We start from the raw sequence: 15,531 nt of genomic DNA, 5'->3' as shown, positions 1-15,531 counted from the left end.
AAACTATTCATAGACATTGCTTAATTCTGAATATTCAGTGTGTAAATTATAAGGAATAAGATACTTAATTCGAAACCCTAGCTCATCGCATAGGTGCTTTTAACCGATATACAAATTTATGTACTTATTTCGTGATTTTACATTATTTGCAATAACTGTGCGAAACCAGGGGGTCCCCGACCTTTTGCCGGGCGCCCGTGGCCCAAAGCCAACAGCGCAGAGGCCCTTTAAGAGGGACCTATTTCATCCAATGCTAGAATCAGCACTTTGTCGAATCTATTAGATATTTAGGTATACTTATCCTCCTTATGAACTAAGGATAATTGTACCTTGTTTATATTTCAATAATAGCAAGATTGTAAATGTTATTATATATTCTGAAATATAATATTACTGAATTTGGGCCAGTGAACTTTTGTATACTATATCTCTGGCCTACTATATAGGATAGTCTAATAACGTCCCGCCTCCTGGGAGGCAATATACAGAGTTCTTGCATATATATTCACGATAGCGCTAAGTGGTGGGGACCTAGTTTACCGACACTTGACTACATGAAATTATTGTGTACATTTTTTTACAGGTCTCGAGCGAGAAGGGTACCTATATATAGGTTGAGGTCCTTAACTTGTGGATTTGGTAGGAGCAAGACACAGACGGGGTGTAAATTAATTGATCCACCATGTTTCAAGAGATTCATGTGCATCGATGCCTTGGTTACACTGTATAGACAGACTATATAACTCTTTGGCAGAGTTTTGCCAACATATTATAATAAATGACTGCATTTGTTTGGGTGTACTTGTTCCACGACAAAGACATATTTATATCTATTACAATGTATTTTCGAAAAGTACTCGCGTTTCAAAATAGCTTCGCCTTTTCGCAAGGCCTGTTTCCCATTTTTATTGTGCAAAGCAAACCGTATCACAATGCTATAATTTTGTATAAATTGATAACTACAGGGTCATGCCCTAGACGTGACCGCCGAAGTTATACTAGTTAGAACCGTTCGTGCAAACCATTAAGTCACTGTTTATTAAAAACCTTATGTCGTGGGTACATTAGGTACATTCCACGGTGGGTACATTTGTTAAACGTATAGTATCAAACTATGATGAATAATGATAAGTGAATTAAGTGATAACAATATTTGGTCCGTGCATAGAAGCGCGTGCCCTTGAGATTAGGGCATGGGTAGTTTAAAATAAACTTAATCTGTGCATAGGAGCACTTACGATCAAGGTGGTTCAAATCTTCAAGGGTCACAAGACAGACATAAAGGTGTAAAATAAATCATTCATAAACGCCCCGTTAGGTCAGTTTTGTATATTTTTATTTCTAACATGCTTGTGCAGCACATGACAATTTTCCTATACCATGCCAGTCAGGAATATAACAATTAAATAGGTAACCTTGGTTATATCGTGTACCTCATAGGTAGGTACTCTTAAACATGTTAACTGAAAAACTAGTGCTCTCGAGGCAAATATAATTTATATTAATTTCTAGTCTGCCATAGCAGGCATAGACTTCAAAGATTTTTAGATATTCATAGGGCCGCTAAACGGAACCCTTTGTACACCTTGAGCAGACTCTTTGTGCTCTTGTAATTTTATTTTCACACCATGAGTGATATTAAACATAGCTTATTTCAGAATTGAACCGTAAGCTATGTCGTGTCGTGAGCTTAAGTGAGCCTGATTTAATTAGAGTCCACAGAGTAGTTATCTGGACCTTGGACGATTGACCACACCTTATTCTAATTATCAATATTGTGCCTGGGCTTGTGGTAGAATTTAGGTGACTAAATCTCTTAGTATTATCTATGCCACCCACATTATGAGGCTTAGCGTCTCCAGACCACAATTTTAAAAGTATTAGGGTGCAAAGATTTTTTCATCTTTAAAATAAAAATGAGTCGAGATAGGCCTAGAATCTTATGTTATTTTATACCTATTATATTATAATTTTAGAAATGTTCATTAGTCCAATTTTGGGTTTAGCCAATAGGGTGTTCGGGACCCTTAAAAAAGATTGGTAAACAAAAATGAAAACTCGAATAACGAAGCCTTGCCTATTTCGACTGATTTTTACCCAGAACATTATTTTGTTAGAACCCTTTTACTTTCTCTAAGAGGAGGTATTTACATATTCATTTTTGTTATATATTTATAATTGTGGTCTAGCCTGTGTTATTACCATATCATTTAAATTTCTGACATGCCTTGCGCAGGCTTACATAGGTTGTAATATCATCATCAATAACTTGACATCAGTTTGTAAATGAATCAAAGATTCTTTGGCACACCTTACGCAGGTGGAAACATGGCAGCCTTGCGCAGGCTTAGATAGGTACACAACATATTGGTTTCATCACAAATAACTTGACGTTAGTTTGTGACTGAATAACAGATTCTCTTAGGCACACCTTACGCAGGTGGAACCATAACAGACATAGGCTTAAGAATATAATTCAAATGAAGTTTATGGGTAATATTCCCTTAGTTGCGAGTTCCTCGCTCGACAAGGGGAAAGGATTTACTTTAATAGGCACTTTTAGAAAGTGTCATTCACGGTGACGCGCAGATTTGCCATAACTAAACTTTAACTCTACAGTTAGCGAATATAATTTGACAATATGAATGAAGCAAACCATGCGTCTTCGTCAATGAATCAATCTAAAGATTCCCATATCGTTAATGCCTTTTCAAGTCACAGGCTTCCGATTTTATTTAAAACGTTTACAAGTGTAGGTACTATTTATGTAGGTAGGTAGGTAGGCTTAAAGATTGACCCTCTTGTATGTAGTTACATATAGAATAATGAAGTTATTCAAATCCAAAATAATACAAGCACGTATAGCAACTACATGCAAGAGTTCTTTTCTTTAACCTTTTAAACTGTTAGTAAGTACCTGTTATTTATTTAAAAAGATACCTATCTACCTATATTTTAACCATTTTTTTTTTTTTTTTTTTTTCAAAATCAAAGATCTAGTTGGAGAGATATAAGTTGGTAGATAAGGAGCGAAATACTTAAGGATTTCCATGACATTCTTGCGCAGAGCCATGCTAATCTCTCTCTTTGTCTAGTCAGATTTAAGTTTACGTACTGCCGAAGTACTCACTTTCCACAAAAATAAATGCAATGCTTGCGATGTAGGTTTGTTCGTTACCTTGTGTCCCTCAGAGCGGAAATAGAAGCCCCGCGAAGCGGGGCTTCGTCGACTCCCAAGCGGGTACACGTTATTTATCAGCAAGTTTATTACCAAAAAATTCATTTTGCAATATTATATTTAACCCGGAACGGGATAAAACGACAAGTTGCTGATGGATACTTGGATAGATAAAACCTACAGTCTATAAGCTTCTATCTGAATACTTAGTTCTACGTAACACGTATTAACTATCCGATCCTTTCGTATTCGAAAACACAAATCACTTAAAAACTGAAGGGTATGCCTCCACACATCACCATTTAAGTGTTATAATTTCAACCGTTACTATAGACACACAAAGATTTAAGTAAACTAATAAGACTCAGAAGAGACTTAATGTAGGTATAAAATTAATTAAATTCTAATGGTGACAGGTGCACGCTTTACCAGCTCGATGTGTTTTCTAACATTATGTGTTTTAGTATTTTCATTAGCATAGCCACGATGCGCGCAGGCAGCCTTTGAAAACTTACACATTATTATTCCGGATCGTTTTTATTTGCTAGATAGTTTAAAGGACACAAAATTTAAATATTTATTTCGAACGGCAAAAGCCGTTAGAAACTGTTTTTCAATATAGTCAGCTAAACTGGGGTACAAATTCAAAAACTCACCAGCAGTTTAGCTTCACGACCTTCCAGATGGAAAAACAGCAAGCCAATGAGTTGGAAATTTGTTTTTGCGACAACCGCCAAAAAAGCAAACTGCTGTGTGGTGGGAGTGTGGGAGAGAGAGGGACGTATATGCTAGAAAAGGACAATATGACCGACAACACAGTGTTGCCACTCTCAATATTATTATTAGGTTCCGAATAGCGGTACAGTTGTTTAATAGACAAATTTTACAAGGATGATTGTAAAAAACGCTTGTATGTGACTTTGTAGATGAAATTGTAAAACTGCCTCTCCCCCTCACTGTATTTGCGTACCCCCATTTTACATATACCTAGTTAGGTTACGTTGTAAATCTTTCGCCCCGCAACCGAGCCAAATGTGTTTGCATTTGTTTGAATACATATATTGACAATGGATTTTATAAACACTATATTAACCTAAACTAACAATTCTTAAACCTTATTAATATTAGAGAGTGTATGTTGACACAAGCTGTATAAACTATACTTACAGTAAACCTTCGACACCACACAGACAACCACTTGATGTCTTTCAGCCGTTTGCCGCCCGGCAACCGGAGCAGTATGTCTGTGTTTGTGTGTAGTATTAGTGAGTGTATGTTAACATAAGCTGTATAAACTATACTTACAGTAAACCTTCGACACCACACAGACAACCGCTTGATGTCTTTCAGCCGTTTGCCGCCCGGCAACCGGAGCAGTATGTCTGTGTTTGTGTGTAGTATTAGTGAGTGTATGTTAACATAAGCTGTATAAACTATACTTACAGTAAACCTTCGACACCACACAGACAACCACTTGATATCTTTCAGCCGTTTGCCGCCCGGAAACCGGAGCAGTATGTCTGTGTTTGTGTGTAGTATTAGTGAGTGTATGTTAACATAAGCTGTATAACATATACTTACAGTAAACCTTCGACACCAGACAGACAACCACTTGATGTCTTTCAGCCGTTTGCCGCCCGGCAACCGGAGCAGTATGTCTGTGTTTGTGTGTAGTATTAGTGAGTGTATGTTAACATAAGCTGTATAACATATACTTACAGTAAACCTTCGACACCAGACAGACAACCACTTGATGTCTTTCAGCCGTTTGCCGCCCGGCAACCGGAGCAGTATGTCTGTGTTTGTGTGTAGTATTAGTGAGTGTATGTTAACATAAGCTGTATAACATATACTTACAGTAAACCTTCGACACCAGACAGACAACCACTTGATGTCTTTCAGCCGTTTGCCGCCCGGCAACCGGAGGAGTATGTCTGTGTTTGTATGAGCCGTCAGTATCGGCGGATCTCTGGAAATAATTAACATTTTGTTAGCTATGCGATATAATCTGTGATGGAAGAATTATTATTAACAATATAATGAAGACATATACGTGTTGGTGCCAAAATATTGTAGATTCATTGACATGTATATTAATTATATGAGCGTAGTTTAACCAATCATTGTAAATAATACATACATAACCTATACATTTTGTTTAAGGTATTTATATTTTTAAAACATATTAGGTACCTACTCTACGTATCTCAAAAAACCATTTTCAAGATAACATAGGTATATTCTGCGGGTTCTGCGGGATCATTGCCTGAATATCACCGAAGACTTTTTAAATCATTCATATTTCTTTAGCTAATCATAAAGTTAATTTTTTTAAATATTCAAAACGACTACTGTATTTAAATCCCTTTGCGCAAGCACTAAGTAATTTTAATCGTTATAATTGCATGGCAAATAGAGGTCCATTTCGCAAAATAATTAACAGAATAATTAGCCAAAAAATTTAATGCAAAAATAAACAAGGAAGTTAATTGTTCTCCCCCATTATATTCGCAAATGAGTCCGTCGGGTAATTAGATAAACATGATTATGGGGGCTGAGATGGGGGATAGGGGGTTGGAATTGGAGTTTTTATTGCGACGTTTACTGGTTAAAAAATCTCTTATTATTGATCTAAACGTTATTTAGTCATTTAAATTTTTTTTTTTAATTTCTCATGCTCTGACATGACTTGATGACCCTCTTGGTCATTGTTGTTCTAAAATGTGTGCAGAAAATAATACGATTCTGCACTAGAATATTTTAGGTTCCAAGTACGATTTTTTTTAAAGATAAGCTATACTCCCCATTCCATAAATAACGATACGCTTGCATTTGCATTTAACTTTCCTCGTTATTTGAAATGAATAGTAGAGTGTTTAACTGGGGTGAACGGCATCATCATTTCATCCCTTGGTTAACAATCTACTATACTAGGTAAGTACACATTTTTAATTGACCGAGCGAAAGCGAACATCTCCGCTTCAGCGGCCTTAGCAAGAGAATCATTTCCATCAGAAACGTTTCCTTTTAGCATTAGACGGGCATTTCTATTTAAAGTTGTACCAAAATTTTTGTGTTAGAATTGGGAGTTTTATATTATTTCTATGTACTCAGAATCATCTTACATCTTTTCCCATTTTTACTGAGAATAAACGTGTCCCCAAAATTTTTGCTTCGTTTGGTTACGGTTTTCAATAGAACCTTCTATGACCGTAATAAAACGGACAACAAAAAATTTATGAAATTTTGGGGACACTTTTTTTCTTGTATTAGGATCGAAAGAGCTTGTGATTCTGAATGGAAATAATATGAAAATTCCAAAATCTAAAATACAAGTTAACTTTAACCTTGGGGCCGTGGGGACCTAGCGCGCGTCGCCTCTAAGAGGAGCTGTCAAAGCGCCTCATAGAGGCCTCCGGTGCCCAGAGGGCTGGCCAATATTTTGCCCAACGGATCAGCATTGCCATCCAGCGGGGCAATGCGGCCAGCCTTCTGGGCACCCTACCTACGGACATGACTTAGGGCAAATTTTTTATTATTTATAAGTTTTAGTGTTTTGTTGTAAAGTTGTAAAATGTTATTAAATAAATTTAAAAATTGTTAACTTTAAATAGAAATGCCCAGATACGTGTTTCACAAACGAAACAAAATGCGGGTAGAGCGTTCCGGTTATTCTTCGAACATGCGATAGTATCGATTTTTTAAATGTTACCGAACGCGGCACGAGGTGACTGTAGCTTTGATTTATTGAATAGTTCACTACGATTAGTACTTTTCAGGGCAGCTGCGATTGCCACCAATAAGTATAATACCTAATGCTAGCCTCTAATATACCACATACATTATACATTATTGTTCATTTACCTTATTGTGAATGAGGGTTGAAACTAGGCCGAACCTTCGACCTTTTATGAAATATTTTTTAAGCCTAAAAATGACCATATAAGACCTTCCGGTGAGGGCTGCGGTGTGTCTCCGACCCAGAAGTATGCAGCAGGACAGGTCCCGTCGTACGTAACACATGGTTCAGGCACTATAGTTGTGTTCGACCAATGTACTTATTAGTTCTCAGAATAGGGTATAGGTACGCACTAGAGTTGTCAACTTGCTTGGTTGTGTGTCTAAAGTTGTATCCAGACGAGACAATTTTTCGCCAATCTGATGAAATTCTCCGATCGAACAGGGCCGTGCGGACGCAGATACCAATTTGATTCCCCGATCACATCTGCAGGTGCGGATACAAAAATGCCAATTTTCATAGTAGAATGCAAATTGGTGATTTAATTTGTGTACGTGTGGACGCTAGATGAGATTGACCAATTATTTTCCTGAACAAATCGACTGATTTCGACAGTCTCGTCTGGATACCCATTAATCTTCAGGATAGGTTGTAGGTGTACGCACTAGAGTTGTGCTTAACTCGCTAGGGAGTGGGCACTAAAGTTGTCTACTTACCTTGTAGTATAATCTTCAGGATAGGGTATGGGTACACCCTCAGGTGAAGGCTGCGGCGTGTCTCCGACCCAGAAGTATGCGTCAGGGCCGGTACCGTCGTACGCAAAGCCGCGCACGAATACCTAATAAAGAAAATTTAAAAAGAAGGTTTAAAAATAGGACATTTTTAGCATTTAGGCTCAACCGGAGTAAATGCGTCACTTGAGGTTTTAAGGATGACTCACGCTAGACCGGGCCGTGGCCGGGCCGGATAGCTTCCGGAGCGTCGTTTTCTATGGAAAGCATCACGTGATCACCGGTCACGGTGGCGCTCCTGACAGCTCCTGCGTCGGCTCGCTCCGGCCCGCCCCGGTCCGGGCACGGCCCGGTCTAGCGTGAGTCATCCTTAATGCGTCTTTTAAACGTTTCTTCTAAATGGAACATTTTAGAACTATTGCGTATGGTGGTTGGTAATTATGGTGGTTGAACTAACCGTGCTCTCGTCGACTGCGTACACTTGCCCACGAATGCCGTGTGCGTACTGGTTCAGCCGGCCGATGGGCCGACCGTAGTATGGCTCCACTCACGTTGAGGCCGGCGCTAGAATGATGGTGGGTGAACTAACCGTGCTCTCGTCGACTGCGTACACTTGCCCACGAATGCCGTGTGCGTAATGGTTCAGCCGGCCTATGGGCCGACCGTAGTATGGCTCCACTCACGTTGAGGCCGGCGCTAGAATGATGGTGGGTGAACTAACCGTGCTCTCGTCGACTGCGTACACTTGCCCACGAATGCCGTGTGCGTACTGGTTCAGCCGGCCGATGGGCCGACCGTAGTATGGCTCCACTCACGTTGAGGCCGGCGCTAGAATGATGGTGGTTGAACTAACCGTGGTCTCGTCGACTGCGTACACTTGCCCACGAATGCCGTGTGCGTACTGGTTTAGCCGGCCGATGGGCCGACCGTAGTATGGCTCCACAAATACACTTGTCCACGAATGCCGTGTGCGTACTGGTTCAGCCGGCCGATGGGCCGACCGTAGTATGGCTCCACTCACATTGAGACCGGCGCTAGAATGATGGTGGTTGAACTAACCGTGCTCTTGTCGACTGCGTACACTTGCCCACGAATGCCGTGTGCGTACTGGTTCAGCCGGCCGATGGGCCGACCGTAGTATGGCCCCACTCACGTTGAGGCCGGCGCTGGAACGATGGTTGTTGAACTAACCGTGCTCTCGTCGACTGCGTACACTTGCCCACGAATGCCGCGTGCGTACTGGTTCAGCCGGCCGATGGGCCGACCGTAGTATGGCCCCACTCACATTGAGGCCGGCGCTGGAATGATGGTTGTTGAACTAACCGTGCTCTCGTCGACTGCGTACACTTGCCCACGAATGCCGTGTGCGTACTGGTTTAGCCGGTCGATGGGCCGACCGTGACCGTAGTATGGCTCCACATACGTTGAGGCCGGCGTTAGAATGATGGTGGGTGAACTAACCGTGCTCTCATCGACTGCGTACACTTGTCCACGAATGCCGTGTGCGTACTGGTTCAGCCGGCCGATGGGCCGACCGTGACCGTAGTATGGCTCCACTCACGTTGAGGCCGGCGCTAGAATGATGGTGGTTGAACTAACCGTGCTCTCGTCGACTGCGTACACTTGCCCACGAATGCCGTGTGCGTACTGGTTCAGCCGGCCGATGGGCCGACCGTAGTATGGCCCCACTGACGTTGAGGCCGGCGCTGGAATGATGGTTGTTGAACTAACCGTGCTCTCGTCGACTGCGTACACTTGCCCACGAATGCCGCGTGCGTACTGGTTCAGCCGGCCGATGGGCCGACCGTAGTATGGCCCCACTCACGTTGAGGCCGGCGCTGGAATGATGGTTGTTGAACTAACCGTGCTCTCGTCGACTGCGTACACTTGCCCACGAATGCCGTGTGCGTACTGGTTTAGCCGGTCGATGGGCCGACCGTGACCGTAGTATGGCTCCACTCACGTTGAGGCCGGTGCTAGAATGATGGTTGTTGAACTAACCGTGCTCTCGTCGACTGCGTACACTTGTCCACGAATGCCGTGTGCGTACTGGTTCAGCCGGCCGATGGGCCGACCGTAGTATGGCTCCGCTCGCCGCGTCGATGCCGGTACTGAAATTAAAGGACTTTGTTAAATCATTCTTGTAATCACTCACTTTTCTATCGCAATGTTTACGAGCCAAAATGATTGCGTCATTCTCTAGCCGCCCAGAGGCTTAAAAAGGTCTTCAGTTCCATACAAATTACAATTTTTATTTACACAAATCAAAATTACAAGTCTTGGCAATTAAAACCAAAAATATTACTTTGCTAATCCGCGAAAAGATAACGTGCTAGTCAGTCAGTGCTAACCCGTTATACTTACTTGTGTATTTTTTACATGCAATTAATGTTCCCACCCTCCCACCGCAAGAATAAATATTATCTTTTCGCGGATTAGAAAAGTAATATTTTTGGTTTTAATTAATATGGATTTCCACAAAATAACGCCTGATTCTATTCACTAAGTGTTGGCAAGTTTTTTCGGGCAAATAGAGTATTTATAATAAAATGTGTCCTTTTGGCGATCACTTGCTAAAGGATTGGAGTGTTATCCTACTGACTGCGCCAATTAGGTACCTAAATGTTGGCGAAAATTACACCTGATTTATAAAAGTAAAAATTGATAATTCAGCCTATATAGGGCCCACTACTGGGCACAGGCCTCTCATGCGCGAGAGGGCTTTGGCTATAATAGTACCCACGCGGGCACATATGTCGCAGATATGATATGAGATGGAGCAAGCGTGTCCTAGCGTGGAGGCCTCGTTCAAAAAGACCAGATCACAGACCTCAAACAAGATGGGAGGATGACATTAAAAAGATTGCAGGCCCACTCTGGAGGAGAGAAGCAGCAAATAGGGCTGCTTGGAGGAGATTTGGAGAGGCGTATTCCCAACAGTGGGCGCATACTCGCTGAGGAAGAAGTACCCACGCTAGCCCAATGCGTAACATATTGTATTACATAGGAGATTAAGGACGACTCAAATTAGACCGGGCCGTATCCGGGTCGGAGCTTCCGGCGCATCGTTTTCTATCGAATGCATCACGTGATCGCCTGTCATGTCATAGAAAAGTAAGCGCCGGAAGCTCCGGCCCGGATACGGCCCGGACACGGCCCGGCCTAACCTGTCATCCTTTAGTAATCAGGCGCCGACTGCGTCTGTTATATATATTGTGGGTACAATCACCCACAATATAACTATATAACAGACGCATATACATACATATCCTACATTGAACGAACGTGTTTTTCTTTGTGCCTCTTCATCAGCTCTGACACTGATCCTCGTCTGAGGGCATACCTATTTATGAGGGCATACCTGAGGGCATGCATATAAGTAACAGTTTTATTTCTACACTTGAATCTAAATCACCTCGAAAATTGCCTTCAACTAAACTGAATTTAAAACATTCTATACCGTAGCATTCGATTCCTTGACGTAAATTCAATCAATTCTCTTCGGCTGTCAATGAGATTAATGGAACTTTGGAATAGTTCCGTAGTTCGAAACTCAGTTGAAAACAGAACTACAGATCAGTATTTAATATAGGTCATAGACTAGAAACCCTCTAGACCGAGTTTAGAGCAATTATTTCATGCAACCGATGATGCCAAAAATGCGGGGGTGCGCGGGACGAGGTGAGTAAAGTTCCGTGCCGTGATTGGTTCGTTCAAAGACACGGACGTCACACAAAGACACTTTCGAATCGAACATGGAGTAAAATTACCGTATGCGTGTCAGAGGCGGTAGTGCGACTATGATCAGTCTGGAGGATGTTTTGTCTGTGATATAGGTTCGTGGTATTAGATTTAATTGAATATTGCTTTAAGATATTAACCGAATTTGAAAGAAGATTCTTCAATTTAGTTCTGTACCCAAAGGGTAAAAACGGGATCCTATTACTAAGATTTCACTGTCCGTCTGTCTATCGCTAGTACACAAACTTTGTGCCTCATTCCCGTCATAGATTGGCAGATATTTGCACCAACAGCCTAAACCCCTAGCCTTAATATACTCAGGTTATTTAGGTCAGGTTAGGTTTTATTTAGTAAAGTAATAGGTACCTACAGTCAGGCGTGGCTCACTCCGCGATTTCGTCGCTTTGCTACAGGTAGCTAAAAGTACATCCGTTCCACCTCAATTTTGGGGTAAGCCATAAGCCGCGCGTGGCGCTGTCGCCACCTAGCGGCCATATCTGTGCTGATCGTAACAGACGCGTTTTGTTAGAGAGTGAGTCTTCTGTACCTAGTACTATTATAACACACAAAGTGGTGTAACAGAAACGTTAAAATTACCCTATTTAGGGCATACTGTCAGTCATTTTACACCTGCAGTCTATGGATCAACTATACTCAAAAAACCTACAACGCCCTGCGCGTCCAATATAACAACGCTTTCAGGATGCTGTTGGGGGCTCCCGCGGCATTGCAGTGCGTCAGGCATGTTCGCGGAGGCGCGCACGGATGGCTTTCACGCGATAATGCGAAAACGTGTCGCGTCCCTGCTGAGACGTATCGCCGGTAGCCCCAACAGTCTCCTGGAAACAGTGGCAGGACGGGAAGATAGTCCCTTCCATTACTCCTGGAACAAGATGCACATGTTGCTCACCTAGTTTTTAAGTGTAGTTTGTAAATGTATATAGAGTTTAAGTTTTATTTAAGTTTACTTATATGGAATAATTTAATTCTGAAATAAATGATATATTATATTATTATTATTTATGGTTGATATTTTATATATCCTCCTTTTTCAAGGGTTGTTTGTTTATTAAGTATGCGGGCCATGGCCAAGCATAATAAATCATTTCTAAGTATTACAGAGTATCATTTATGGTCGATGAGGTTAAAAACTTCCTAGTTAACCGGCATGTATTTAAGATTGTGGCTTTTTGTATTATGTATATGATGTAAGAGGGGATCTGTAGGGTTTTTAGGCTATTGTTTAAGGTTTTGGGGACTACTCCAGTTGTGGAAATTATGATTGGTACTATATGAACTGTATTTGCATGCCATTGACGTCTGAGCTCTATTGCCAAGTCCTTATATTTTGTTAATTTTTCATTGGCTGTTGACTGCAGATTGTGTGTATTTGGAATCGCTATATCTATTATGTAAATGGTCTTATTATCTTTGTCGAAAAATGTAATGTCAGGTCTATTAAAATGAATTGTTTTATCTGTTATTATTGTCCTATCCCAGTACAATTTGTATTGCCGGTTTTCGTGTACCGTGGATGGAGTATATTTATAATATGGTTTTTGTGCTTCAATAAATTTGTATTTGAGGGCTAGATACTGATGGACTATAGAGGCTACCTGATCATGACGGTGTTTGTAGTCTGTTTGCACTATGGCTTTACATGCGCCTGTTATGTGTTGAATGGTTTCCGAAGCACTGTTGCAATGTCGGCATGAGTCAGTCGGTCGGTCTAAGTCTTTAGTGATATGTTTCCTGTAGTTGCGGGTGGCTATAACTTGGTCCTGTATTGCTAACATAAAAGCTTCGGTTTCCGGGAAGAGTTCACCCTTCTTCAGCCAAGTATTTGATAGGTCCCTATCTACAAACGTTTGAGCAAGATCAGCGTGGTGTCTTCCGTGAAGCGCTTTCTGGGCCCATTCCGTAGATTTTTGTTGTGAGGTTACAATTTGTTCATTACGTTGGATATTTTTATCGTGTAGATTAAGGGGTTTATGTAGGTGTAAATTCGCAAATTGCGGGGATCTTTCTCTTTTACTCCAATGAAAGCGTAATTAGAGTGACAGAGAAAAATCCCCGCAATTGACGATTTTCGGTATTGGCGGTAGCCCTAATACAGCATCAAATATATAGTGACGGCTAAAATAGCCAAATATATCGTAACACGATCTTTGTGACCACAGAAATACGAATGTGTTCCAATATATTTGGCCGCTTTGGCTGTTTCTATCTAATATTTTAAACTTTCGCGTTTTGAACACATATTAACTCACAACGACTTATCGACTTGACGATTTAACGTTGGTAAATCAAGGTAATTAAATAAAATTCGCGTTAGACCCGTCTATAAATGTGAGTTAATATGTGTTTCTATCTGTTTGATACTTGTACACTCGGAATTTCAACATTTACAAGGAACTTTATGAGCATGAAGCGTTGGAAAGTAATATTGAAGCAGAAACAAAGCGAGTCGTGGCTTTGTTTGCACTCATATGACCGATCGGTTCGTATTCTAGGTATATATGACGCAGTCGGATCGTATAATCCGCCGTATTACATTACGGCTAGCCGTTTTCAAAAACAGGGGCGTTTTGAAATGCGGCGGTTTAACGATTAGCCGTATTGAATGTGGCTGAATGAGAATCCGCCGGAATGTATTCGGCGCCATACGTTCTTTCAACACGGCTAGCCGTAATGTAATACAGCGAGTCATTAGCCGCCGCCTTGACAGTTTTTAGTTCCCATTTTTAACACTCGTGGCGCTGCCTGACAAACGCTGGGGTATCCATCAAATCTGGAGTTTGTCGGACTGTTTATTTCAAAAAAAAAATTTCCTTCGCAACTTAACTAGACGGAGCCCCGCTTCGCGGGGCTCCTATTTCTGAGCGGTTTGCCCTTCGGGCATCTGAAGCTACCTAACGAACTTAACCTACCTACCTATTGATTAAGTGAGACGTCCGTGAAAACATTACACTTTGGGGAAAAAAGCGTAGGTAGGTAATTAGGTTAGGTTCGTTAGGTAACTTCAGATGCCCGAAGGGCAAACCGCCCAGAAATAGGAGCCCCGCTTGCGGGGCTCCGTCAATTTAAGTTGTGAAGGAAATGTTTTGGAAAAGAAACACATGTAGTGCGGTGGGACCATGGTAGAAATAAATTAAATTGCAAACATTGTCAAACTCCGGTTACGTAGGCGACCGAAAGAACTGGTCACTCTACAATGTACGATGCGGCTAAACGTGGGCCGCCTTATTGAAGAACGTACCGCAGTGACAATCCGGCTAATCGTCGAACCGCCGCATTTCAAAACGCCCCTGTTTTTGAAAACGGCTAGCCGTAATGTAATACGGCGGATTATACGATCTGACTACGACATATATATAGTTCTCCAGGTCGTGTCCGACAACGGCGACCTTTGCAAAATTGTGCTCTGATGAGCACGTATATGGCTCGCAAAACCGAACTTAGTTTTAAATGTCCGATCGCACTGTGCACAATAAAGCTGCCCTTGGTCGTTATAAGTGTAAGCGTAGGACGGCTTAGGTCGAGACTTTCGTTGAAGGCGCTTTTGGTCCAGGTGTTCAAGTCGAGCTTCTTCGAAAGTAGACCTTCTCTTACTTTATTGCGCCATTCCGATCTCTTAACCGCAAGCTCCTCCCAACGTTTAGACGGCCTAGCCAAGGTTACAATCGCTATCGCTTCGACAACGAAAAGCATTGTGTCTCTCTACCATCCTTCCATATTAGTGTGACTGTGACAGTTGCGTTTCGATCGCTACGGAGCGTAAGCGATTGGCATCTTGGCTACGCGGCCAGATGGGATGTCGCAAGCTTTGAGATGGCGCTTCAGAACGTTTTATATCGCAGAAACTGTCCCCCGTGGCTACGTTTCCCATCCTTGAGTTCCGAATATATATGTATTCTAGGTATTAACCTACTGTAAGTATTTCTGTTGCCTTTTTAAATATTGGACATTATTAACTATACTCTGTCAAGCCATTTCCGTCAGTAGAAATGAGCGGCAAAAATTTAGGTAGGCGTGAAAAGTTATCGTCCCATGGAAAATTTGAATTTCGCAACAAAATCTTTAACCTCGTGCCGCCCAATGTACATTAGGATGTACACTCAGTTTCGATGGAATATCAACCT

General features: G+C 41.7%; 1 protein-coding gene across 1 annotated transcript in view; it reads right to left on the bottom strand.

The window, feature by feature from the left end:
- LOC134675074 (protein Skeletor, isoforms B/C) overlaps positions 1 to 15,531 on the bottom strand; it is a 60,385-nt gene that overhangs the window by 17,048 nt on the left and 27,806 nt on the right. Inside the window, exons 3-5 of the mRNA XM_063533236.1 lie at positions 9,650 to 9,759; positions 7,634 to 7,755; positions 5,036 to 5,147 (exon numbers count right to left, since the gene is read on the bottom strand). Of these exons, the coding sequence (XP_063389306.1) occupies positions 5,036 to 5,147; positions 7,634 to 7,755; positions 9,650 to 9,759 (344 nt within the window). The remainder of the gene's footprint in view (positions 1 to 5,035; positions 5,148 to 7,633; positions 7,756 to 9,649; positions 9,760 to 15,531) is intronic.

The sequence above is a fragment of the Cydia fagiglandana genome, chromosome 21 (genome assembly GCF_963556715.1).
Source record: "Cydia fagiglandana chromosome 21, ilCydFagi1.1, whole genome shotgun sequence".
Lineage (NCBI taxonomy): Eukaryota > Metazoa > Arthropoda > Insecta > Lepidoptera > Tortricidae > Cydia > Cydia fagiglandana.
The sequence above is the reverse complement of the archived record's forward strand: the minus strand, read 5'-3'. Positions and strand labels throughout refer to the sequence as shown.